The 26,798-nt window shown below is 46.1% G+C and overlaps 1 protein-coding gene across 1 annotated transcript in view; it reads right to left on the bottom strand.

The window, feature by feature from the left end:
* Positions 1–26,798, bottom strand: part of Dock2 (dedicator of cytokinesis 2) — a 406,844-nt gene that overhangs the window by 41,071 nt on the left and 338,975 nt on the right. The window contains exons 33-36 of the mRNA XM_041676225.1: positions 18,435–18,583; positions 7,718–7,803; positions 2,400–2,556; positions 667–707 (exon numbers count right to left, since the gene is read on the bottom strand). Of these exons, the coding sequence (XP_041532159.1) occupies positions 667–707; positions 2,400–2,556; positions 7,718–7,803; positions 18,435–18,583 (433 nt within the window). The remainder of the gene's footprint in view (positions 1–666; positions 708–2,399; positions 2,557–7,717; positions 7,804–18,434; positions 18,584–26,798) is intronic.

The following is a 26,798-nucleotide window of genomic DNA, read 5'->3' as shown; positions in this document are numbered from 1 at the left end:
TTCCTACCATATCTACTTTGTGTGTGTACATGTATACGAAATGTGTGTAGAAGGGTGTGCATGTGTCACAGTACATGTGTGTGGACATGTGTATGATATGTGTGCAGAATGGTGGACATGTGTCACAGCACATGTGTGTGGACATGTGTATGATATGTGTGCAGAATGGTGGACATGTGTCACAGTCCATGTGAGAAGGTCGCAGTACAACCTGAAAGAACCAGTTCTCTGTTTCCCGTGTGTAGGTCCCAGGGATGGACTCGGGTCTTCAGGGACATGGAAGCAAGCACCTCTACCTGCGGAGCCATCTCACCATGCATGTTTCTTCCCTTCAAAGCAAGCTAGCCAAGGGCTCACCAAGTGTCTGAACTAAGGAGGATTTCCCATGCTGTCCCATGGCAGAAGCAGATGAGTACCCAGCTCACATGACATGGTAAGGAACATGCATAGAGGAGGACACCAGGCAGGCTGAACGCTCCAGGCAGTTTTGTGGGGATGGCCATAGAACAGATGGTGCCACCAAGTCTTGGGAAATTGAGAGGGATCAGAACACCAAGAGCCAGGTGCTAAGAAGCCGAGTTTAAATACTGTATCAGAGACAGCAGGAGCAGCAATGGATACTGAGTAGAGACATTCACAGGCCGAGGTTTATGATAGCAAACTTACCTTATGTACATCTCCTCCCGGTTGTTATCTTTGTAGAAATTCTAGTTGGAGAGAGAGAGAAAAAAAACAAAAGACAGTATTGAGTGCTTTACTTTGTAGGGCTGTGGAGAAAGAGCATATGATAATGGGGATGAGAAAAAGATGCTGTTTACCATCTGGGAACCCCCTGTGGGAGCAAGAAGTTCACTTTGCTGAATGCACCCAACAGCCTCATTGGGAGGCTTGGCTCTGCAAGTCACTTCCCCGACTGTAAAGGGACAGAGCAAGTGTCTCAGTCATCACATATTAGGGGATGCAGCGAGCTATTTGCTGGGCTGAGCGGCAGGCTGCCAAGACTGGGACTGTCTGCTTTAAAGGGCAGCCTGGCTTAAATGCAAACACTCGAGAGCCTACCCTAATTCTGATGGCACAGAACCTTCTGGAGTTATGCGATTTCATAGCTAAAGCACTTAAACTTGACAGTGTCCAGGAGACGATACCCCAGTGCCAGCTTAGATGCTATTTTTTTGTTGTTGTTGTTTAAAATTTGCCTTTTGTTGTTTTTTTTTTTTTTTTTTTTTTTTTTTTTTTTAGGTGGTCTCACTATGTAGCTCCAAGCTGGTCTCCAGTGCATCATCTTCCCACGCTAGCCTCCTGGGATTACAGGTATACTCCACCAAGCCTGGTTCTTAGGAGCTGATTATTTGTTTTAACTTCTGTGTCTGTGTGTGTGTGTGTGTGTGTGTGTGTGTGTGTGTATCACAAGTGAGTCAGGGCCCATAAGAGCCATAAGAGGGTGTCAGACCCCATAGAGCTGACATTACAGGCAGTTGTGTACAGCCTAACATGGCTGTTGGGAACTGAACTTGGGTCTTCTGGAAGAGCAACAAGTGCTCTTAACTGCTGAGCCGTCTTCCCAGTTAGTGGTTGTTTAGAATGGTAGTTGCCCTGGGCTCTGCCACTGGAGGTCCTAGTCTTGTGACAATTGAAGACAAGTCCTTACAGATTTTGAGCCAACCTAACAGCCTCTTGTGGGATATGAGCATCCATGTGTTCCTGAGGCCTAGGAAAGAGCAGGTGACTTGTCCCAGGTTGTCCCAGGCCGTGCAGCCAGTATCCACCTGCATGACCTCTCCTGACAGCAGCAGTTCTGCTTTGGATGTCCCTGTCCCAGGCACACATCCTGGCTTGGCTGACGATGACCAGTTTCTTCAACCATCCCCTGACCTCCCTTAGAGAGAAACTGGAAAACCCCTTCTCCTCTGCTCTTTATGTAAATCGAGCCTGGCGGAGTTATTAGCATTGAATTCCTTTCTGCTGTAGTCAGGACTTTTAAAGTCCCTTTGGCATTCTGAAAAATCAATGGCAATATCTAAGCTGTTACAAAAGAGCCCACATCGGATAGGGAGGGGCCACCCAACGGAGCTGGAGGGGCTGGGTTTGTGTTTTCAGAGCTTCTGGAGTGGCAGGTGGCACACGTAAAATGCCCTAGCTGTAATGCTATCTTCCTTCTGTGGGATAGAAGAGGTCCTTAAAGGAGATCTGTGTACCTTCCACTTCAAGTATAATGAAGCTAAGGCACAGAAAGCCTCAAGCCACAGAGCACAGATGCTGAGCTGGGATCTTAACTGCCGGTGTCTGGGTTCCACAGCAGTTAACCCCGCTTCTCTTCCAGGAGCAGAAGTGAGACCCAAGCTTAGCCTGCAGTAGGAAACGGATCCAGCTTGGTCCTAGGGGACCTGGCAGACACTCACCAGCAGGTTCACTGTGCAGCTCATGCGGTTGTCTTTGCTCTCATCTGTCATCACTCCCCGGTAATCCAGCAGCTTCTCCAGCAGCCCTTTGACCAAGCTCACAAAGTTCTCCACCGACTTGGCAATGGTCGGGTGCTCTGTGGTGCACTCCATCAGGCTGTGGGGACAGAGGGGAGCTGAGCGCACACTCACAAATGGTGTGGTTGTCATCGAATGCAACACTACACAAGTGGCTAATGAACTCAAGCTCAAGGTTGGCATAGTTTCTTCACCCCAAAACTAATCCATGCATACAGCACAACAAATATTCCTTTACGATAAGAATGGGAAAAAAATAAAAATAAATTCTTATGCAACCGGTTGTGTGTGGGTGTGGGATAGTTACATTTACACCCACACTAGGGGAATGGCAGGGTGACTATCTTGGGTAGTGAATTCACACTAGGAGTATGGCAGGGTTACTATCTTGGGTAGTGATTTCACAACAAGAATTTCTAGGAACACTTTATATGTGTATATCCTCTGATTCAATAACTCTACTTCATGGGGTCTGCCCTTTAGGAGTCTGTCTGTACTACAGAAATATTTTCAGAACTATGCCAGAATATATTTATAGGGTTTTGAAAGTGTATCAGAGAGTGAAACAGCTGGAGCCATCAGAAGTGTCCATCAGCCAGAAAATGGCTAAGTAAACTGAGGTATTTTCATACAACACGGTTCTATTAAGTCATTAAAATCTATTAGGAAATAAATCGGTATTGACATAAAAAGCTCTATAAAATACACAGCTAAATGAGATGTGTAATTATCCAAACAAGTTTATTTCTATGTATTTAATTGTTTCAGAAGTGACCATGTCCCCAGTGCTGCTCTTAGCACCATAAAAAGATGAGCTCCTCTAATGGGTCGTCATGAACTAATGAGACCGGACACTTATGCACAGGGCTACCAAAAAATGGCAAGGTACTTAACCTGCTCAACATCACACAGTTGGTAAATATCAATAGCCTGGCTCTAGTATCCCTGTCTCAATCATCCAATACTATGTGTGTGAACCTACCAGCCACTGAGTTGTGGTCCCTTCTGGTCAGGGACCTAGGTAAAAACAGTGAAACGCTTTGTTTTCTACTTAAGTATAGGAATGTTGGCTGGGAAAAAATCTTCACAAAATCAATATAAAATGTTTACCTGTGCCATCCCTAAAGCACTTATCAGCTGCTAAATGCTGTCCTAGGCATGGTGTGGTGTAGAGAGTGACAGCAAGTCTGCAGAGTACTGTGCCCTGCAAGTAGGGGTGACAGATGAACTAGCTGAGCTTGGGACAGGGACATCTACTCTTAATCACATGTGCCGCGATCCCTTGAGAAAGTCTCACGGGAATTTCAACAACTAGAAATTCTTCCTCCCCCATTACAGAAGAGGAAATTGAGACAGAGGAAGGAAGGCTCAAAGGACAGCTGGAAGTTTAGGTGGTGGCCTTAGGAATAAAGTCAATCACTGTTGGGTTTAGGAAGAGATTTCCCCACAGACACTGCGGTCTGTTCTTGGGTGTCTGCCAGGTTTTTTTTTTTTTTTTTTTTTTAGTCATTTTCCTCTGGCCAGTGCAAGTTCCCAAGGGATCCCAGGAGAAATGAAAAATAAAAACACCAAACATACAAAAAATATAAAACAAAACAAGTACTTCAGAGGGTCATTTCATTCCAGAAACCATGCCACACTGCAAAGAGGTAACATCTCCAACTGCAGCTGGGATCAGGCTCATCCATCTTCTCCTGGGCAAAGCACTTGTTCCCGGCTCTCAACCAGCAATGCAAACAGCCCGGGATTTACAGCTGTCTGGTTCAGCTGCAGCTGTACCTACTTCTCTGAGAGAGCCACTTCCAGCCCTGCTCTCCACCCTGGTGACAATTCAGTCAGGCTCCATCCAGAATTTGGTGTGGGATTCCAGGCAAAGGGCATGGAGCAAGAGTTCTCAGCCCTGCACCATGGTAGAATATCTAGGGGGAAATTTCACAAAGCCCTGCCCAGCTGAAGTCAAATCTTTAGAACCTCTGAAGGCCTAGGCAGCAATGTTTTGTTCTTTGGCTCTCCAGGACACTCTAGTGTTTAGCCAGCATTGGGGACCACTTCTAGAATCATCTTTGCACACTCCAGTCTGGAAGGACAACATCCGAACCCTCTTCTACCTGAGTCTGACTCAGAATTCTGGGTTGGGGTATGAAACCCTGCTACCTAATTTCCAATGCTGTTGGGTCTTGGGCCACTCTGTAGACCCAAGGGTTTAAAAAAATTATTTTGAGTGTCTTGGTGTCTTTGGTTTTTTGGGGGTGAGACAGGAAGGCTGTTCACACTGTAGGGGATTGGTGAGCTCAGTGGTTAGATATCACTATTCCGCCTAACCACTCAACCAACCTGTATTGTTCTACAACTGTGGGTTTGCAGGTCAAGGCCTTGGGAACTAAAACAGGTAGTTAGCATAGAAGGCCTCTAGAGGGAGGAGACACATTATTCTATCCATTGCAAAAGGAGATCTCCGAGGGCAGGGAGGACTGTGGACTCTAAGTCTGTAGTACCTGTGTACTGTACAAAGGTGTGTGAGGACTAGGACTCAGCCTCTCTCCATGTCTGAGCTTTGTGCCTTGATTCAAAGCTACAGCTGGCATTGGACAGGAAGCCCCGTTCTTGTTATGAAAGTAACATCTAACTTCTAAGCTGTACCGGAAGACTGGATCTGTCGGGAGAGGTTCTAAACCAGCTCAGGTAGAAGGAAGGGCCACAGGAACTGAGGTGACCACACTGGAGAAAAACGAGCAGATCCAGGGCTTCCAAGGACTACATTACTTTCCACTTGGGCGCTAGTAACAACAGCAGCTTTATCCACAGCGTTATCCACTGGACATCGGTAACCATGCTAATAATAAAACCAAAAGAAGTCAAGAAAGAAAAGCAAGCATGAGAAGCACCCTGCAGAACCCCCCTCCCGGCAAAACATGTAAGGGGCGGGCTATATTTACCTCTAATTTACAGGTGAAGAAACTGAGTCTCAGGGAGGACAGAAGAAGGGGCAGGGTCCAGGGTCCTTGGCCAATCTGAGGAGGCCCTGACTATGGGGTTGGCCTGATACATTTTGTATGAAAATCATTCACACCTCCATCTCAGGAGGAAAATAATGAGCTGCCTTCAATTTCCCTGACTGCCAAGGACTCTTTTGATAGAGAATCACTCAGAAAGGCTTTTGCGGACCCTGCTGGTAGTCTGAAGCCTACCATGGGGCTCCTTCCGCTTAAAGAAATGGTAATAGCCAGAGCAAACGTGTGTATGTGTGTGTGTGTACATGTGTGTGTGGGTGTGTGTGTGCCTGCACGCACATACACACGCAGCTTCTGGTCAATATTTAGATTTTTTTTCTCTCAGAACTTTAAAATAAGCACTGATTTCTGCCCCCGGAGAGGCAGATATTCTCCAACGGTTCTCCCAACTCCTGCCTAGTGGGTCAGGTTTGCAATATAGGGTGAAGGAAATTGGTGTACAGCATCAGAAAGAGCCAGGGCCAGCTGAGACCATATTTCCAGGGGGCTCCAGTGCTCCTGCTTGGCTCTGACCATGGAGATTGGGGCAGGGTGGGGACCATGTCGGTGGGCCAGAGCAAAGCCTTTTGTTTGCCTTAGGTATGAAAAGCAAATATTCAAAGAAGATTGAGGAAAAAAGCCAAAAGCAGAGCCACACCAGAGCCTCAGTGAACACAGAGGACAGGAAATTGGGATGCCTGGCCATCCTCCTATGTCTCAAGAGAAGGCCTCTCAGGCAGGGCAATTACCAGGCAGCCAATGACAGGAACTGGGAGCCAGGCCGAGGGACCGGAGCACATTCATTAAACAGGTACCTGCTGTGTACCAGATGCTCCCTAATTGTTCGCTCTTCAAAGTAACCACGGGAGTGTATTGTTCCCCCTTTAGAAATGGGGATACTGAGGTCAGAGGGGTGGTGCTGTTTGCCCAGAGTCAGGCAGCTGCAAAGTGCAGGAACCAGGATTCAATGCCATGTTTCCCCTCCCCCTGAAAGATACACGTGGATTGTAAGTCCCAGAAAAAGTGCTCAATATCCTCGGTCACTATGGAAATAGAGATCAGAGCACAAGGGCCTTCAGCACGCTCTTGCCAGAGTGATTATAATTGATAGGACAGATATTAACAGGTGGCACAGGACGTGGAGGTGTGAGAGCCCTCCTGCTTGCCGGTAGAAAAGGACGCAGAGCTGTGCCTTGGCGCATCTGCGGTCCCCTCCAAAGGCTAGCCATCTTTATCCTGATATTCTGATGACCTTGTGATTCTACACTAAGGTACTCTGCTTACATGCTCATAACAGAGTCAATCTAAGAACAAAGTAGATACAGCCTAAATAACCATCAGCTGGCTATCGAAAGACAAAAATGGATGAACAGTGGATCACAAAGGACCACAGTCCATGAAATATCCCTGACAGCCAATCCAGAGCCAGAAAGCAGTTGTGACTGCATGGGGCTCAGAAAAGGGGAGTGGACTGCTACATTCAAGCACAGGTGTGTTAGGCAGGTGTGCCTGAGGAATTCAGGGTAATGAAAATCTTCTTATGTTAATTGTCATAGTGGTTGCTCGGCGCAGTAAACACACTAAGTCAGTGAGCAGTGCACTCTGGGTAGACAGCATGGTATGTGAATTATAGCTTAACATTTCTGCAAACAAAACAAAAATGTCTTGACTTCAAGTCTGGTCATGTTGAATGTTGCCTCCTGTGCAGTGCTTGCTGCTTCAGGCTTGGACACTAAGTCTTGCAGAGTCTGGTGCCTGCTCCGGCATGGACACTAAGTCTCGCAAGGTTCAGCTCTTGCTGGCACACTCTGACAATGCCAATGCTTATTTCCCTGAGAATAGGAGGTCACCCAGTGAAATGTGGATACAAGACAGTAAACCTGACCAGAGATACACACAGTGTAAGCTGCTCACTATCAAATCTGTCAAAAAACAGAAAAGGGAAAATGGCAGTAATTCCTCAGATCTAAAGAGGCGGTCTTCACACTGGCGGGTTCTTTTCTCTTTCTAACACAACCATGTTTCTTTTTATCCAGCCCATCCCACCAATAGCAACACAGGGCTACTTCCTAGGAAATGTGAAGTTTCCTCAAACAAACAAACAAACAAACAACAAAAATCAGTTACTTCAGCACCATGAGATGCTAGGAGAGTCTCCCTAGAAGGACAAGCTTCTCAGGACGCTGCAGTTGGAGCCCTCCACCCTTGGCCGACCCATCACAGGCTTCTGGTCCTCCAGCCTGAACTTACATGGACTCCAGCAGCTGCATGTACTGCTCATCGCCCCGGCCTCCTTCTACCTCGTGGTCCAGCTTGAGGATGATTTCATTTTCGAACTGAAAAAGTGGATGAAGATCAACAATATCAGCATTAGGGGGCCATGTGCAGAACCAGTTGACTCATTAGGGGACCACAACTTTAGGGAGTAACTATTATCACCCATTCCCGGTGCCTGGACCCATGAATTCAAAACTGAAGAGGATTCTACTCATTCTATGAGTGTTCAGAGGATGGCAGGGAGGGACTTGGGTTGAGGGCTTGAAGATGGGGATGTGGGAAGGATGGAGGGTGAGGGCTTCACATACACCCTTGCATTTGAGCTTGCTTTCCATGAGTAAATAGAAGACTGGCAGGAAGTTGAAAGAAAGAGAGGGGAAGGGAATCCCAAGCACCTACAGAGGAAGGTCGCAAGGCCCTGCATCAATGGCACATGATCACGGATAACTATTATTTCTACCCTGTATTCCTTCTCTATAGTCTGGGGATCACACCAGACCTAATGTCACTCCACGGGGCTTAAGCAGGCTAGGAATACCTCTTTCATGCCAAATATGGACACCAGGATGCAGGCCTAGCTCAGAATCAGCAATTCCAACACTCAATGTCCCAGGAGTCATAAGACTCAAGTTGACCCAGTGATTCTAACCTGAGACTCTGTTGGAACTCTTAGCAATGACAATCTTGATGTGCAACATGGAAAGGCAATGTTGTAAGCCTGAGGTGGCTAATGGTGACAATAATGATTCTGTGATTCTGCTTGGAATCACTCCATGGAAGGAAGCAGAGAGGAGGGGTCGAGATGCCACTCTGAGTCCCTGGAAGCCTTCCTTTGTATATAAGTTGATATGTCTGAGCATGTTTACATACACACACACACACACACACACACACACAGAATGAGTGATATATATATATATGTGTGTGTGTGTGTGTGTATATATATATATATACACACACACATATAAATTTTATTGCCTGCAGTGGAAAGATTTCTAGAAAATGCAAATAAGATATAAAGCAAATAGCAGATCTCAAGTTCTCAGGGAGTCAAGACTGCTAACAGTAGCAAAAGGCAGAGATCAGGTGAGTTGCCAGAAATCAAGTATCCTTCCAGGTCTTTTACAAATCTTGTCACATTGAAATCAGAGAATGTTTTCACCCTAGTGCCCGTGTCAAGAAGCATTTTGCTCAGTGGGGATCATGGCTTATTTAATATACTGTCTTGACGCATCCAACTGTGTCTCTTCTACAACACTGTAACTCAAAACAGTCTGCAGTGTCTTGATACATTTTCAAAAAAATGCATTCAAGCATGCATCCCACCTCTCCTCCCACTTACGGCTATGGATGAACTTGGCACCTATAGAGAGGAAGGGGGACCTTGGCAAAGGCCTTTGAGATAAACAGAGGCATCTGGGCTACTTGGCTTCTAATACAGCCTCTTCACACACTCCATGAGACCTGGAAGTCAAAAGTTGCCTTTGGATGCAATAATGCATGAAGATCAGCCATGCCTGGCCTGGCACAGCCTCCAGGAAGTGTCATTTATCATTCCAGATGAAGCAGGGCTGTGTCAGGCTTCAGATGAATGGTGGGAACCTTTAGAGTATGTATTTCCTATAAGTAAAGCATGGGATCCATTGAGTCAAAATCTCGAGGGGATAAGATAATCCCCTGAATGACAATTCATATGATGCCATTGTTGCCCTGCTCAGGGTGCCAGGAGTCAACGGAAAGGCCTAGAAATCTCATCCTGGTCTAGCACAAGCACAAGGGAGTTTTCTGTAAACCGCCAGCGTCTGAAGAAGGCTTTCTGAAAGAGATAAGAGGGGCCTGGGACGATGGGTAGGGTTGTGACCAATATGAAGGGAAGGGAAGTCCCCATGGGGGACTGGTTGAGCAAAGCTGTGGAGGTGGGGGTGAGGAATCTTGCTGGACCAGGGAATTCAGAGAGGAAGGGTGGGAAAAGAAGACATCCAGCCAGGCAGTCCTATGATTTAGCCTTACTTGGAGCCTTCCCATTCCTCTCTTTATAAAGGAAGGGAGGAAAGGAGCAAAAGGAGGAAGGAGGGAGACATGCTGGGGGCTGTCTGGAGGGGGGTGGTCTGCAAAGGAATCCTGCCCCTTTTGGATACATCTTGGTAAGCATTTGGTCTGTATTAATTATTTCCCAACGTCAGGAGCTGGGGATGGATGTGATACTCAGAGATGTTTTCTGTATTAAGAACATAAAGAAATAAACCCCAAGATGATAAGTATAAAGAAAGGCAGGCTCTGTCGGGGACCACTGAACCTGCAACCCCCTACAGGCTTAGGCACTGAATGCTTGGTTTCCAGCAGGTGGCGCTGTTTTTGGAGGCTGCGGAACCTCAGGGAAGGTGGGCAGAGCCGGTGGAAATAGGTCACTAGGTGTGAGCTTAGCCTTTGAGGGTGGCACAGGCTTTGGTTCCTGTCGTGTTCTTCTTCCTTGCCTATTGTGATGTGAACAGCCTCTGTAAAACAGCAGCTTGGGCTGTGTGTGTCCTCCTGTGATGGACAGAAACTGTCTAAAACTATGAGCCAGAATAAATCTTCCCAATGTTAAATTGTTTCCACTGGGTGCTGGGGCAGTAGTGGCACAGCAATAGTGAATATAGGTTTTAGATCCTCTTCCAATCACCTGTTATATTGAAGAACTAGAGGGTCTTTCTAGGCCTCCGTTAACTAAGCCATACCATGAGCTGGCAGACATTTTCTGCAATGGACCAATGGATAATTGTCCTCAAGGGCAGGATGCTGGTAGAAAAGGACATGGAACTGTGCCTTGGTCTGTCTGCTGTCCCCCCACCCCCCAAAGGCTAGCCATCTTTATTCTTACAACCTTGCGATTCTACACTAAGGTACTATACTTGCATGTTCATGGCAGAGTCAACCTTAGAATCTCTCTATCACAACTGCTCAGCTCCATTGTGCAAAAGCAGCCGCAAACAGCACAGAAACTCACGGGCATGGCGACTCCCGTAAAGCTGTATTTCCAAAACAGGTGCCAGGGTGGCTGTAATTTGTCAACCCCTTGTCAACACAAAGAGCATCGCCGCGGCATCCATGGCATCGCCGTGCCGTAAGGGGTAGAGGAGGTTTAGGCATAAAGCACGACAGCCGTATATAAGCTCCCATGCACCGAGAGAGCTCGCCCTGTGATTGCCAGTAATGTTGCTGTTATTGCAGCCGACTGCTACTGGAAAGTGGCTCTGGGCAAGAAACACGGCGTTTTTGTCATTGTTGTCTGAGTGGTTCTCTGGGAAATGCTGGCACCGTTCCTCTCGGTGAGATGAACAGCTCTTTGGAGCGGAGCAGTGGATGGGGGTAAATAAGCACTTGTCTCAGGGTCACAAAAGAGCCTGTCGGGAGGGAAATTGCAGGGTACTATGGAGGGGGCAGAGCCAGAGATGGCACACAGCTCCTGAGCCTTCCGGGGTGGGTTGGAAGAGTTAAGGTCTCTGACAGACACATCCTGCGCCATGTTTGGGGTTGCCTATGGCCATGGGCTTTGGCATCGGAAGAACTGCTTGAGCCATGCTTTGATATTTTTTCCTGGCCACGTGACTATGGATAAAGGATCGTTCTGATGTCATCTTTTTTAATCCATCAAATGCAGGTTTGAAACAGCGCTTGCTTCTTGGTAGCAGTGTTAAGAAGTTACATGTATGCAAGGCCAAGTCTGGTGTGTGGGATACAATGGATGCTCAGGAAGTGTTCACAGTGACTAGCGTGGACACGTCCTTGCCACTGACACTGTAATCTCATGCAATCCTTACAGCAGCAGCAGCAGGATGGACAGTGACCCTACTTTATAAATGAGGACTCAGAACCAAAGGCCCTTTGTATTGGGTTGCAAAGGTTGGCTGAACTTTATCTAGGTTAGACCCAGGGCTATGACCCTTCCCAGACATATCTGCCATGCCACTGAACAGGTCTTGCCACCGATGCTGCCATTATGCGGCAAGTAGAATGTAGTCTGTCTCCTCCAAAGATGTGAACCCCAAACATCCAGAAAGGATGTCTTTTAGCTTTCCAGACTTTCTTTCCACTTCTGCTGCCCCTCCTAGCTGCTGTCCAGTTTCCCAGCTGTTTATAATCATGTTTGATAGACTGTTTTCTGATAGGAACCCTGCTCCTCTAACAGGAAGTTTAGGGACCAAGAGTGCTTTCTCTTGTTTTTGGTTCTGATTTTAATGGGGTCAGGGTGTTACACATCTGCATGGCAGAGGGATAGCAAAGATGAAGCTGTTCATCAGCCCTAAGACTCCTTTGTTAACAAAATGCTGCTTGGTGGGTAGAGGCAGGATTAAAGGAAATTGGAGGTGATGATGGCATCTGATAAGGGAGGCCTGTGGGAACCAGGGTAGCCTTTTCTTGATCTGGTCTTTAACTGACCCCATACATTCCCCCAAGAGCTCAGCTGGCAACCTGCAATGGCATAATACCCATCATACAGGTCAGGAGACAGAACTGGAGAGACCCAGACTAGCTCAGCTTCCAGGCAGTGGGTCTCACCAGCTGCAAAACACAGGAGTGTTCAGAACACATGCGTGAGTTGATCTTTGCTACACTCATAATCCAAACCATTGAAATCACCATGCCTACTCCATGCCAGGGCTCAGTCTCAGTAGAACCTGCTGAACCGGCCTCTTGATCTGCTAATTCATTCAGCAATGGTTGAGCTCCTACTGTGTACAAGCACGATGCTAGGTACTGTTACAAAAGGCTATGTTCTTCTTAGCAGGATTCTGGAATCTTGAGTATCTCTTGCTTGTTAGGGGCTTAGTACTCAGCCAGCTGGGACATAGTCTCATTCTGTAATCTCCTTAGATGGCCGCTCCACACTTTCTAGTCCAGGGCCCCACCTTCCTTCCACAGTTACCCAGGGAGTCTCTGTTTTCTTTTTTCCACAGAGAAGTGATCTGAAAGCTAGCTAGTCTTTTGACCACAGGGCATCACTTCAGCAATGATTGGCATTCCCTAACTTTTAGAACTGTCTATTTGATGCTTCCTTGCTCTCTTGCCTTTGACTATATTGCAAAAATAAAGATTATTTTTTTAAAAATTCACTGTTCACTGGAATGCCCTTTCCTTTGCTGGAATGCCTTCTCCTATGCTAGAGGCCATTTTCAAGAAATGTGGTTGGATGGAGGACTTGACATCTCCATTTAGTGTAGGTGCTGGGGGTTCTGGGCAGAGGGACCAGCTGTGGCCTGTAGACACTCCTGGTATAGTGTGGAGAAGATTTACTAACAAATCTCCACACCGGGTGCGTGTTAGGACTGCACCTCACTGTCAGGACACAACGAGTTTTCCTCCCACAGGGGAATGGCAGGCACCTCTTGCCATGGTGGGACCAATCCAGGGCCCCTCTTATTCACATTTCTTCCCCACCAAAAGATTCACAGAGTATACCAGGGAGGGGACATCCCATCCTAAACAATGACGGAGTCCTTAATGGTCTGGGAAGGAAGGATGCCCTTATGATAAGTGCCCAATTGTACTTATCAGTTTGCTTATGAGATTTGGGCTACAGCAGGAGACAGGACAATCTGACCTTGAGGTGGCCAAGGGATTACAAAAGAGAGAGAGAGAGAGAGAGAGAGAGAGAGAGAGAGAGAGAGAGATATTTCCTGGGCTTCGCTCTCTCCTAATCCCCAGCCAACTGAGCCACTCAGAGCCTATCATGCTACGCACTCCAGAGTCAAGCCTATTATAATGTTATAATACCCTTGAGCCAATCTTGGTCTCTGTAGATGAACCATGGCCCCCAGAAGCAGCATAGCCTTTCCTGAAGCCTAGGCCTGAGCTATCTAGATCTCTTTAGGCAAAGGAAGAACCCACAGAAGGACTAGGCAAGTCGTTCTAGACCAGAAAGCCTGCTATGAACTGGTAGCAGAGGCCCGGGTCAGTCTCCTTTTCATCTTGTTCTTTTAGCTCCTCTGGGAAAGCTGGTTCTCTAAGAGGGGCAGGAGGTTCTCTCCTCTCAGACTGTTTGGCAATGACACTCTTAGGCTGGTTTATACTGGAGATCTCCTACATTCTAAACCCTAATCTGGGTTCTGCTCTTTTTTTCAGGAGACTATCATGGCTGCTTGGGGTCTCAGCAGGGCCTTGCCTGCTTCCTTTGCAGAGGACAGCTTTCCATAGCCACTCACTCTGAGCCCAAAGCCATGCACCCGGGCCAGTTCCTCTCCCAGCTGAGTCCCCATCAAACGATCCTGATAGTTTGCACAAGGGCACCTGCCCCATTAGTCAGTCTGATTGTCCTGTCTCTTTTGATAAGGGAGCAGCAAGGAGAAGCAATTGGGAACTATGCTTACAATGAGGTCTCAATCAGACAGCCACCAGATCTCGTTTAGCACATTGCATGCCATTAGGTACAGGGATGTTTCTTCTATACACCCATGTGCAGGACCTCTTCCAAGATGTCTGCTGGTGGGAGGTACTGCCCTGAAGGGAAGCAGGATGGCTTTTCATATAATGTCATGTGCCTTCAGGTGTCCCCATGCTTCATAGACACATCTTCCTTAAATGACAGTTGATCCTAAATTGTCTTCGGATACTCACTCTGGGCTCTCATCTCCAGGCTGCTCCAGTCCAAAGGATAAAGTGGAATTCTTTTCTCCATCTGCACCCCTCTGCCTGATTTCTTCTCAGGCTAACTACAAAGGGGAAATTTGTTCTTTTGGCAAGTGGGAGCTATGGGTATTCTAAAGGGGTATTCAGAGTATCTGCTTATGAAGGTACCATAGCAGCAAACTAGTCCCTGGCCCTTATGGAATCACTCTTTCCAGAGCTGGACTTGGAAGAATGATGGGCACAATAGATATGCCTTGCAAGAGTAAACTTGAGAACTCAAACAGGCCCTGTTAATCATGCAATGAGTCAGCTCTTGGTTGGTATGCACCAGGAATCTCCAAGAGGATTACAGTGCACAATGGTGCCCCCCACAGCCTTTCACTGGCAATATTTATCCTTGGAGGGTATTGTAAGACTGGTGTTCCATGGAATGCTCTACAGACTGGCTTTCATTCCTCCAGCTGGTGTTTATTAGAAAATACTGGTGGGTGGATATTCAGTGGGCAGAGCATGGGTTTGGGAATAATGTTGGCCTGTGTATTGTAAGCTCTGCCTTGCCGTAGTCTAGAAGTGTGCTTTCTGGGGCAGATAAGCATAGGGAATAGCTTAGCAGCCTGGGACTCCACTTAGTGTGGGCTATGTGCATACACCTAAGATCTCCACTTGCATGGACACACACACACACACACACACACACACACACACACACACACAGCTCCTAACAATGTACCTAGCAATCTAGGACTTCTACCTACACAACGTGCATACACACTCCACACTGAAAAATGCAATGCTTCTCTGTTTCTAACAACCCTTTTGTAGATAGTTTCTTTTCAAATATATTCTCAGCCGTACCTTGGTAGGAAGGGAGGGGCTTCATCCAGACTATACTGGTTTGAGCTGCCTGCACGGGAGACAAACTGATCCACAAGTAAACTTTGAGGGAACGATTCCTAGTCACCATTTTACATCTATGCATAATTAGAAATGAGTGTGATTAAAATCACATGTTTCATAGGAAAGGAGGGACAGAGGAGAAAAATATAACTCTAATCTGTCCATCAAAATAGAAAAGCATCCAAATTTTAGTAACAGGGCACCTTAGTAATCAGTCTCTCTTTACTCTAGCCCCTGGTACTTTCACTGCTGTGACCTGCAGGCACTCTTGACAGTGTATCTGATCTACATTATTCATTTGCTGTGGAATTTTTCTCTGCTCCTTGGCCATCTCTGTGTGTCCATATTTCAATTCCTTGGTTAAAACAGTAAGAACTTGGACACATCCAGCTGAGACACCAGCTACCAGTAAAAGTTCAATTCTCTGATTTCTGCAAGATGGGCATTGGTGTTACCAATCTCAAAGGGAAGAAGAGAGACTACATGAATGAAACCAAGGTGTGGACAATGTTTGCCACACCGTGAACACTAGTTAGTGTCTGTTCTGGCCATCATTACCATTCTGATTAGGTGAGGTTGAGGGAGAGTCAAATACTTACAAAGAAATAACCACAGGCAGGAAACAATAGTCAATGCCTCAATACACAAAATGACAAGCAGGAAAGCAAAGATCTCTTGAAGGACATGACACGTGGGACAAGTCCTTGAGGACCAGTCAAAGTTTAGAATGAAGTAGTGAAGGAGCAGGCAGAAGAAATACATAAAGAATATCTTACAGGACAAAGTCACCCAGGGTAGCTATGGAGATGGCTGGAGAGTAGGGTAAGTGGAGACTAGAATGGAGGGAATGGCTGGCAAGCTCAACAGTCAGCCAGAGTGAGGGTGGGGATGAGGGTGTGGAGCTGGAACACCAGCTGGCAGGCATGGCTTCTGATGGATGGGAACCTGAGAAACAATGAGCCAGGGAAGGGTGACAGAAATATGGTTCATCTCTTATTGGCACAGGCGACCACTTCCTAAAAATAAACCCAGCAGCACAGACACGGAGAGAAACAATTAATAAATGGGGCCTCCTGAAACTGAGAGGCTTCTGTAAAGCAAAGGACACGGTCAACAAAATAAAATGACAGCCTACAGAATAGGAAAAAATCTTCAAATGGTCTGATCTCCAAAATATACAAAGAACTCAAGAAATTGGACACCAAAAGAACATATAATCCAATAAAAAATGGGGGGGGGGGCTGGAGAGATGGCTCAATGGTTAAAGAGCACTGGTTGCTCTTCCAGAGGTCCTGAGTTCAATTCCCAGAACCCACATGGTGACTTACAACCATCTGTAATGAGATCTGGCTCCCTCTTCTGGCGTGCAGGCATACATGGAGGCAGAATGTTGTATACATAATAAATAAATAAATAAATAAATCTTTTAAAAAATGGGGTACAGGCATAAACAGAGACCTCTCAACAGAGGAATCTAAAATGGCTGAATGACACTTAAGGAAATGTTCAACATCCTTAGTCATCAGAGAAATGCAAATCAAAACAACTCTGAGATTCCATCTTACACCTGTAAGAATGGCCAAGATCAAAAACACAGATGACAATTTATGCTGGAGAGGTTGTGGGGTAAAGGGAACACTCCTCCATTTCTGGTGGGAGTGCTAGATGGCACAGGATGTCAGTGTGCTGATTTCTCAAAAAATTAGGAAACAATCTACCTCAAGACCCAGCAATACCACTCTGGGGTATATACCCAAAGGATGCTCAATCATATCACAATGACATGTGCTCAACTATGTTCATAGGAGCATTATTTGCCATAGCCAGAACCTGGAAACAACCTAAATGCCCCTTAACCGAAGAATGGATAAGGAAAATGTGGTACATTTACACAGTGGAGTACTACACAGCAGAAAAATTTTGTGAGCAAATGGATGGATCTAGAAAACATCATATTGAATGAGGTAACACAGACCCAGAAAGACAAATATCATATATACAAGTATTATAAGTGGCTTTTAGACATAAAACAAAGAAAAACTAGCCTACAATTCACAATCCCCAACCTAGACAACAAAGAGGACCCCAAGAGAGACATACATGGATCTCATCTACTTGGGAAGGAGAAAAAGACAAGATTTCCTGAGTAAATTGGGAGCATGGGGATCATGGAAGAGAGCAGAAGGGGGGGGGAGGGAGGGATGAGAACAGAGAAAAATATATAGCTTAATAAAAAATAAATATAATTTTAAAAAACCTCTCAGATGAAAGAAAAAGAAATATGGTTCATCTAAGGATCCCCAGGAAAGGGAGTTTGGAATATGTCTCTAACAGAAGTCTTTCAAGCAGGATTATTGGGAGGCAAGACAGGGCTTGAAGGAAGAGGCAGAAATGCTGGTGAAGGTGCAGAATGCAGAGCTTCAACTGGATGAGAGGGTGGGGCTCATGGGAAGTCATCAAAATGTAAGGCTGCCTTGCAGTGGCTTTGGCAGCAACCTGCCTAAACAAGGAAGTGACTAAATGCTTCAGGCCCCTGCTATGCGCACAGACAATTTCTACTCCTGCCCAAACTTCTAGAATGATTTGGCCTTGATAATGCCCGCTACCCCATTCATTGGAAAATACTTGACTGAGAATTCTTACATTTTATGTGAGTTCTGGCTGACATGCTGAAGAAAACCTTGAGGACCCGATACACACACTGATGCCTCTTGAGTGACAGGCCTCTAACTCCATTTGCTGTCCACTCTGAAGTGCAGGCTGAGTGTGACACTTGGCTAATAGGATTTTTTTTTCCTCTAGATAATACAGATTTTCAAAGTCATTCAGGAAAATGAAGTGCCAGACAAGGTTGGAAGCAAGCATGATATGGCGGGAGTGGTACCTAAGACGCACATTTAGGTAGTCGCTGGGTCCGGAAGTAAGATTCCCGCATCTTGAGAATGGGATGGAACAAGAACAGAGCAAAAGAGTGCGTTTCCATCTTGGCCTCAGGCAGAAACTGTGAGAGAATTGACCAAATGTGATTTGCCAGCTCATTCTGGGCACACGAATAATGTCCCTGTCCTACTGAAGCCTCCGAATGATGTACAGGCAGATGGAACGAGGGTATCATTATGGGAAAAATGGGCCGAGAGTTAGGGATTCTGGCGTGAATTTCCAGCTTTTATTTCTTTTTCTTTTTTACCTTTTTGAAAGCCCCAGTCCTTTGATATTCACACAGCATCATGTCGAAGAAGATTGGGATGGTGGCTTTCCTGAGCTCAGCCTCAGGGATAAGTGTCATCTCTAATATAGGTCCCACCATGCCAGGGATGAAGCAGATTTTGTTCTGGCCTGCAAAAGAAGAGGGACAGGGGCACATGAAACAATTCCATGATGGACAGACAGGTCCTGTTCCCGGAAGCCGGGGAAAGGAAGAAAGGAGGAGGAAAGTCAAAACAGGAGTTAACTCTTCTGTAGCTGTTTACCAGGAGACAGGCAGCTTTGAACATTATGTATAGGATGGCTTGCCAAGAGAGGAACATGCATCATCCCAAACGAGCCCCCTTTGTGAAGGCCAATAGCGTATGAAGGTTGATAGTGAGGACACAGGTAAGTGCTTCAGTGTTTGGGAAGGCTGAGAGCAACGGCATGTTTAAGTGCATCAATGTTTGCAAGGGCTTCCACCTGCATCACGCCTCTGCAACACACAGCCCTAACTGAAGAGAAGCGAGGGCGGTGGGTGTGCAAGCATGTTTGGAATTAAATCTGTCTGCATCGTAAGCCGTGCTTCTGAGGTCTAGATAAAATGTTTCTAACACGTCTCTCCTAAGAAGCTGTAGAATAGCTTGGTTAGGGGGATTTAAAATAGCACTTTCAGGCAGATGGACCTCTGATGCCTTCTGCCTCATTGCAGGCCATGCCCTTTTGGTCTGCAGTTCAGCCACGCTAGCTTGGCTCCAGTGCCACGTGTTTGCCTGGCTTCTGTAGCTCCAAGGCCTTCCTTGAGAATGCTTTCCCTGCTGCTTTCTGCTCTTCTCCTTCATCCCATTTCCCCTGGGTGGCTCCCGTCTTAGCTCCAACACAGGAATACAGGCACGCACCCCTGCTTTTCACCCTCCACCCCAGCTAGACTGATACCTACTCTGCCCACCCCCAACCTTTCACCCAACTGGGAAACATCCTTACTTATAAACTCATTTGATTGACACCTGCTTCCCGTACTGGACGCCACGAGGGCAGAAACCTGTTCCTGTTCTCATCATCTTGGTAGGCCTGAATGGAGAGCAGATTCGAAACCCAGGCAGCATCTATCCACTGAAGAAAACGCTTTGCCTGGCTCCTCAGCCATTAGCTATTTGACATGGACATGTGTCTCACCAGAGGCTGAGCAGACTCAGCTTGTGAGATCATGTCTGTGTGCACTTGGCACAGGACCAGGCAGATTCAGCACCCCACGACAGATGAAATGCCTAAGGGCACCAGTTCCGGAGCCTGGCTTCCCCAAATTGTAAATGGAATTGTATCAACTAGATGTGCCGTGTTGAGCAAGTGTGTCTCACTGCTTGGAGACTCAATGTCCTTACCTACAGCTTAAGCTAACAATAGTATTCATGTCATAAAGTCATTTTTAAAAATAATGAGTCATGGGCTGGGGAGATGGCTCAGTGGGTAAAAGGGCTTACCGCACAAGCATGAGGACCCGAGTTTGAATCCCCAGAACCCATGTAAAAGTCAGACATGTATCCCCATACGTTTCTGTGTGGGAGCTCACTGACTTACTCCAGACTGACAATTGGGGAGCATGCATAGGACTGAACCAGGCCCCCTGAATGCAGGTGACAATGGTGGGGCTTGAGTAGTATGTGGGGCCGCTGGCAGTGGGACGAGGATCTAACCCTAATTACATCATGAACTGACTTTGCGGAGCTCATTCTCTGTGGAGAGATACCTTGCTCAGGCTAGGCACAGTGGCAGGCGGGGCTTGGTCCTGCCTCAACAAGATGATGGGACAAACTTCGTTGACTTCCTAAGGGAGGCCTTACCCTCTCTGTGGAGCAATGTTTGGGGGTAGGGGAAGGTGGGGGGAAGTAAGGGGGTACTGGGAGTGGTATATTCAAAATTAATAATAATAAAATGGACATGTAGCACAAGTGTATGAGCTCAGCGATACTATGAGGGGATGGGAAGACAAAACAGGAGAATCCCAGAAGCTGGCAGACGAGCCAGTCTGGTATAAGCAATAGAAGCATGACAAGGAGATCCCATCTCAAACATGGCGGAGGTTGGGGACTGATGGAGGAAGGTCATTGGTTAAAAAAAAAAATAAAGAAACTGCTTGGCCCTCATAGGTTAAAACATAGGTGGGAGGAGTAAAAAGAACAGAATGCTGGGAGAAAGAAGCTGAGTCAGTGAGTCGCCATGATTCTCCCACTCCACGCAGACACAGGTTAAGATCATTCCTGGTAAGCCAGCTCATGGGCTACACAGATTATAAGAAATGGGCTAGTCCAGGTGCGAGAGTTAGCCGAGAAGAGGCTAGATAGAAATGGGCCAAGCAGTGTTTAAAAGAATACAGTTTCTGTGTAATTATTTCGGGGCATAAGCTAAGCTAGCCATGTAGGTGGCCGGGGTGCTAGGGACGCAGCCCTGCCACTCATATTTCAACAGGGGACCAACTAAAGTAGTACCTAAAGTAGTCCTTGGGCCTGCACATGTATTCCATACCATGTATGCACACTTATATTCATATTCTCCCCCCTTACAAAAGAGCCATTATTCAGTGAGCTGCCAGGTCAATGCATGTCACATGACATATGTCACAGAGCATTAACTGTTGTCACCATGCTGCTTTCTCAGAAAGAACCACAGAAGGCAGCCTGTTGAGCAGAGTTCAGTAAGTGCCCCAGAACGTGATGCCATCCCAGAGGTGAAGAAGGAAGATTAGCACCTAGGAACTGCCGAGTCTTCAGGGAGGGACGGTAGAGAAATCCCAGCGGTGGCCCCCTAGAAGCTGACACCATGCCTATGCCATCGGTAGTGGCCCCTCTTTCCCCTTGCACTCTATAGTGCAGGAGCCTGCCTGGTTTCCTCCACTGTGAGGAAGGACACAGGACAAAGGGCTCCTGAGGATATAGAAACTCAGGCGGCACCGTGTGCAGCCTGGCACGGCTTCTTTCGATTAAAGTGGGAAAAGGAACTGAGAGGAAAGGTCATTGAAAATCAATTCTCATTCAGCCTTAACTGTCATGTTGGAGGATTTCCCCAAATCCAGGGGAAAAGGCATCGTCCGAAGAAACCTGCAGTTATGGGAAGTAAATGAGGAAGTCAGGCAGAGTTGAACGGCACAGAAATGTGTTTCTGGGCAATCAGCTCTATCTCTGAAGGCATTTGGATTAAACTCGAACCTCAGTTCCTTACTTTAGCCCAAACAGACAAAAGCAAAATACTCTTACTTCTTCCTCCTGGTTTGTAGTAGTTGCTAACACAGGCTTCTGACTTTGTCCTTCAAGATCCTTTTCAAACAACAGGAGGGTTTTAAAATTCAAAGTCGAGTGCAATATTAGGCAGAAGGTAAATTGGAGCTGTCAGATAAGCAACGGCAGGGTGGGAATGGCTGCTTATGCAACGAAGGCCTGTAGAATAACAGAGGGTGCTGGAGCGATAGGGATATCTTTAAAATGCTTGTAAATGAAGGATGGAGATGCTGTAGACTGGGAATATATTTTGATATTTTTGACCGGTTTTCTCTGTAGTCTGTTGAGGTATTTGGGAGAATGGGGAAAGAAGAGAAGAGAGATGCTGATCTTTAAATACACCGTGATTACAAAGGCACTTTGTCCCCCAAAGAAATATTATTCCTTTATACAAAAAAAAATCAGCACATTAGAATTCTTGTCTAAATAGTCAAAGGAGAGCATGGATTTGTATATCTTTATGTACATAGGCACACAAGCTCACAGAGATAACACATTTGTAACTAACTGAAGAGAAACTCATTTGGAAGAAAAGAATTCTCGTTCAAGAAACACACCTGCTGCTATATGGGAGGAAGAAATAGAGGGATTGGTCTGGTATATATATATATTAGATGCTGGATACTACCGGGGAGAGATAGCAATTAGAAACGGCATTTAAAATGCCGGGGAGCCAGCAGGTTAACTCCAGGTGTGGCAGGGCTGGGTGCTGGGAGGATCGAGTTCCGGGAGTTCAGGGAAAGCTTACCTGTGTGTATGTAAAGGGGCCCTGTGTGTTCCCACCTGAGTTGCTCATCAACTCAATGGCACTTGCCTGTCATTCCTTCAGGGAAGACTGACAACTGAACACAGAGGATCTGAGATCATGGGCAAGGAAAGGAAGACAGGAAATCTTTGGGAATTTTAGAAGGGAGCTGAAAAGGTTGCAGATCCCATGAGGCTACTGCAGGACAGAAGGGGCAGACTATGTGGCTCACTACATGTTACCACAGACCCTGACATGTACAACAACAAGGGCAAGTTATGACATCTTGGGTTTCAGAGTCTGGTAGACCTCCTGGGCATTTCCAAATCAAGAAAACATCACTGTGTTCTCAGGGAGAAGAGTGAGGATAGCTGGCTAGCCTTTCAGCTTCAGCCTGGAAAACTATCCCGGCAGCTCTGGGAGGTGCCTGGCCCTGCTTCCCTCCGGCCTATGGAGTCTCTGACACTGCCTCCCATGGTCAGCTCTCATCACTCAACCTCCCTGGACCTCTAGAAACACATGACACATGGTAGAAGGTTAAACAGTGAATAGAAACACAGAAACATGGGGCTTTTCAATATACGGGACCTGAGGGAACTTAGTAGCCTTAATGCTAAATAAAGATGGTGGCACAGTGGGTGGGGGTGGGGGTGATCCTTTGGGCTCAGCTCTGTATCAGGTTCTAGAAAGAGGAGAACTAAAACAAAATAACATTCCATGTGAAAACCACTGGGCCTTTTAATGGGAACTTACAGACTACTCAGCTTTTTGTTTTATACTTTAATTCACTCCTATTGTAAAGAATTAACGAGGGACAGGATGCAGATGGATTTTCTTTTACTGCTTTGATACTCATGGTCCTCCACACTGCTCTCGGGCCCATTGGATGCTGCCTGGTCCACCTTCACAGACGGGTAGAAGGCATTGCACTCTACAAGCCATTGGCTGGAGACCCCTTTGTGCCCTATTCATGCCTTGCACCTGCCTTCCCTCCTTACCCTGTCCTTGGCTTCTCCAGTATATCCTGCTTCTTCTCCCTTGGGCTTCACAAATGGCCTCAGCCTCACTCCCCTCTCTGAGTCCAATCCCACACATGCTCATGAGAATAAACCCCTAGGCATTCTTTAGGATGCTAAGGCTCGTTGTAGATGCTGTGAGCCATTTGTCTTTTGAACAATTGAGGTATGACTATCCAGGGGTCAATGTAGTCTGAGCATACTAAAAATCTACCCAAGAATAAAATATTTTAAAACCTTGAAGATGTTTTATGCCGATCATCTCTTAAAAGTCACACAACTTTGAAATATGAAGTTAAATAAAATAGAGACCATTCCTGGTTTATGAGATTAAGTATTCAACTTCAAAGCTACTACTAAAGCAAAGTATATTTTATAGAAATTGTCTTGAATTTTTTTTCATTGCTGGACTTGAACCTGGCGCCTTGTGGATGCCAGGCAAGCATTCTACCTCTGAGCTACATCTCCAGCTCTGCATCTTGGATTTTGAATTTAGATCCTTTTTGTCCAGGCTAGTGATATGCAATTTAGTCCTCACTCTTGATGTCAGGCAGATACAGAAAGCTGTACTCCAGGAAGCTTCACCATTGGGAGCAAAGGTCGCCAAAACTCCAGGGTGCTGGATTACTCAGCTGGGTGAGGATTTGTGATATATTTCCGACTTACATATCTTATTACAATAGCTTATGCTGAGTTTATTAGAATGTAATCCCTATCATAAAGTACATTTGTGTAGTTAAAATTAATTCATTGTTCCTTTTAATTCTCTCTTTCTCTTACCCTTCCTTTGTCTTTTAGGACAGGGTCTCCTACAGCCCATGTTGGCCTATATAACTGAAGATTAAATCAAACTCTTGATCGTCCTGTCTGCAGCTCCCAAATGTTGGCATTATAGGCAGTGCCATGTCCAGGCTTTTTGAATAGTCTGATAGTGTAGGTACTACTCTATTTAAAATAAGACTTACAGCTCACGTTCTACCCCAACAGGACAGGTCAATAGAAAGAAGAGCTTTTGGCTCCTTTTTGTTGGAGTGGTCCATGACACTCACTCTGTGTGATCCTCATAGGCTCTCTGTGTGCCTCAAGGCTTTACTCTACAGCTATTTCATCTTTACAGACATGAATCAAAGAATTGCAACCAATATTCAACTTCTCAGTGGTACCACCCACTCAATGAGGCCAGGCCTGTGTTGTTCGTCTGTATTCAGTTTTAATCTCAGTCACATGACCTTTAGTAGGTGCTTGTACTGGATTCTTGTTATTGATGTGGTTAGTCACAACTCACTGATGACTTCAAACACATTTCTCGTACTCCTGGAGAACGGAAGTCTAAAATGGGTTTTATTGTACTAAAACACCAAGGAAGAACACACATGACCGAGGTCAGAAGTCCAAGAGAGAATGTGTTTCCTTTCCCCGTCAGGTTTAGAGTCTCCTTCTATCCCTTGGTTTATGACCTCTCACCTTAACCCTTATTGGGCCTTCCTCAGACTTCTCTAGTTCTCATTTTTCTGCCTCTCTCTTCATATGCAAGGACCTTATAATTGCATAAGCCCATCTGGATAACCCAAGACACCCTCACCACAAGAGTCCCTACTTTGATCACAATAGTTGCACCCTTTGCCATTTAAAGTACCATGGTCCACCAGGTGCTCAGTGTTTGCTATTAAGTGTATGGATGTGTGGATGGATGTTTCCTCTAACCCCACTCCGTATTTCTTCTGGGCAGCTTGCTATCCCACTCCAAGCAGCCTGTTTGCTTAGGCTACCTTCCTGGAACTCTTGCCTTGTTGCATCTTTACTTCAGCCCTGAGGTGGGCCACTCACTCTCTGCCCTGCTTTAGGAGACATTTCCACCATGGTCTCTGTAACTCTATTGCTTCACCTTAAACAGCAATATTCTAAATGCCCCCACCTAAACAGAAGGTTCTTCCTTATAGGATATGAGTCACGCCCTATTTCCCCTCAACCCTCCCGCTATCAGTCCACTTGGTTATGAAGAAAGTGTATAAAAAGAAACAGCCCAGCTGTGCTCCTGGGCTTGCCAGGTGTGGTCGTCCCACACATGTGGTCAGGAAGCTACTGTCTTTTTTTCCCATGATGACAGTTAACACATCAGCCTGACATTAAACCAAGGGAAAGTGGGAAGGTTAAATGCAAAGTCATTTTAGCAAAATGGGCATTACCCCATGCTCAGCAGAAATCCAGTGTTAGAAACCTATACCATTGGCATTGGTCCAGGACCCTAAAACACAAAAGGCACAAACCCTTAAATGGCTGCGCTCCTAACACTAAGTATCTTCCTCGCCAAAAACTCTCATGACATGCCTCCTTTCTCAAGTCAACACACATGCAAGCGTGAACACACACATGCCTATACTCTTCCCAGAAGAATGACTGTTAAATAACCTTCAAGTCTGAGATGAGCCTTGCAATTAGTTCTCTGTAATCACATGGCTGCTACAGACTTTCCTAATAAGAAGAAGATACTGATGCTGAGTCTCTTGATTGCTGCTGGCATTAAAACACAATTTCAAATACTAACATGCACTATGATTTACTTATTGTCAGTATTCTCTGGAAAACAGTGGGCTATTTCTGTCATTTGAAAATGTAAACTCTTTGGAAAAATTACTCATGAGAACATGAGGCTTGGGGTACAGAGACGAATTCTTCTAAGGACAGCTCAAGGAACCGTTGCTTGCTGACCTTGGGTGTGTCCTTCTGCTTCAGCTGACCTGCCAGAGCTACATGACCTATGAGATCAAATGAGCTGATCTATTTGTTAGAGGTATCATGAAAATCTGGCTACCAAGGCTAACCCTAAAGCTCTCATTTTCTTCCTTAACAAAATCTCAGAAGACAGTCAGTTCAGAGCAGGGAATCTAAGAAGACAGAACAAAGTGTCACCTCCATCCTCAGCATGTGACTGTGTCCTCAAGGCGTCAACACGATTGCGGCCTCTCCAGCCATCATGTCATTCTCCAGAAAGAAGAAGAGCAAAATAATGCTGTGCTGCTCTCTTTGAGTCCTTTCTCCCCTCTTCCCATTTCCTCCGCCCCCATTTCTCTCTGAAGAAATACTTTGCTAAATACACACAAACATGTTTCTGCTGGTTTTTTTTTTCTTTGTGGGACAGATCCGGGTCACACGACCACCATCTACTCCGAGACATTGTTAGCTGAACAAATTTCAATTCTAAAAACAGAAACAAAACCATTATCATGATCCAGTCAGCTAGGAAAAGAAGAGCTACTGCATGCGCCCTCAGCAAAAGCTACTACTGAGAGCTCAGCTATTCCATGGGCTGCTCTTTCAAGCCCGTCATTAGC

Source organism: Microtus oregoni, unplaced genomic scaffold, assembly GCF_018167655.1.
Source record: "Microtus oregoni isolate MIOR12 unplaced genomic scaffold, Mior012 000027F_ref0000203, whole genome shotgun sequence".
Classification (NCBI taxonomy): Eukaryota; Metazoa; Chordata; class Mammalia; order Rodentia; family Cricetidae; genus Microtus; species Microtus oregoni.
This window is presented reverse-complemented; position numbering and strand designations above follow the sequence as displayed.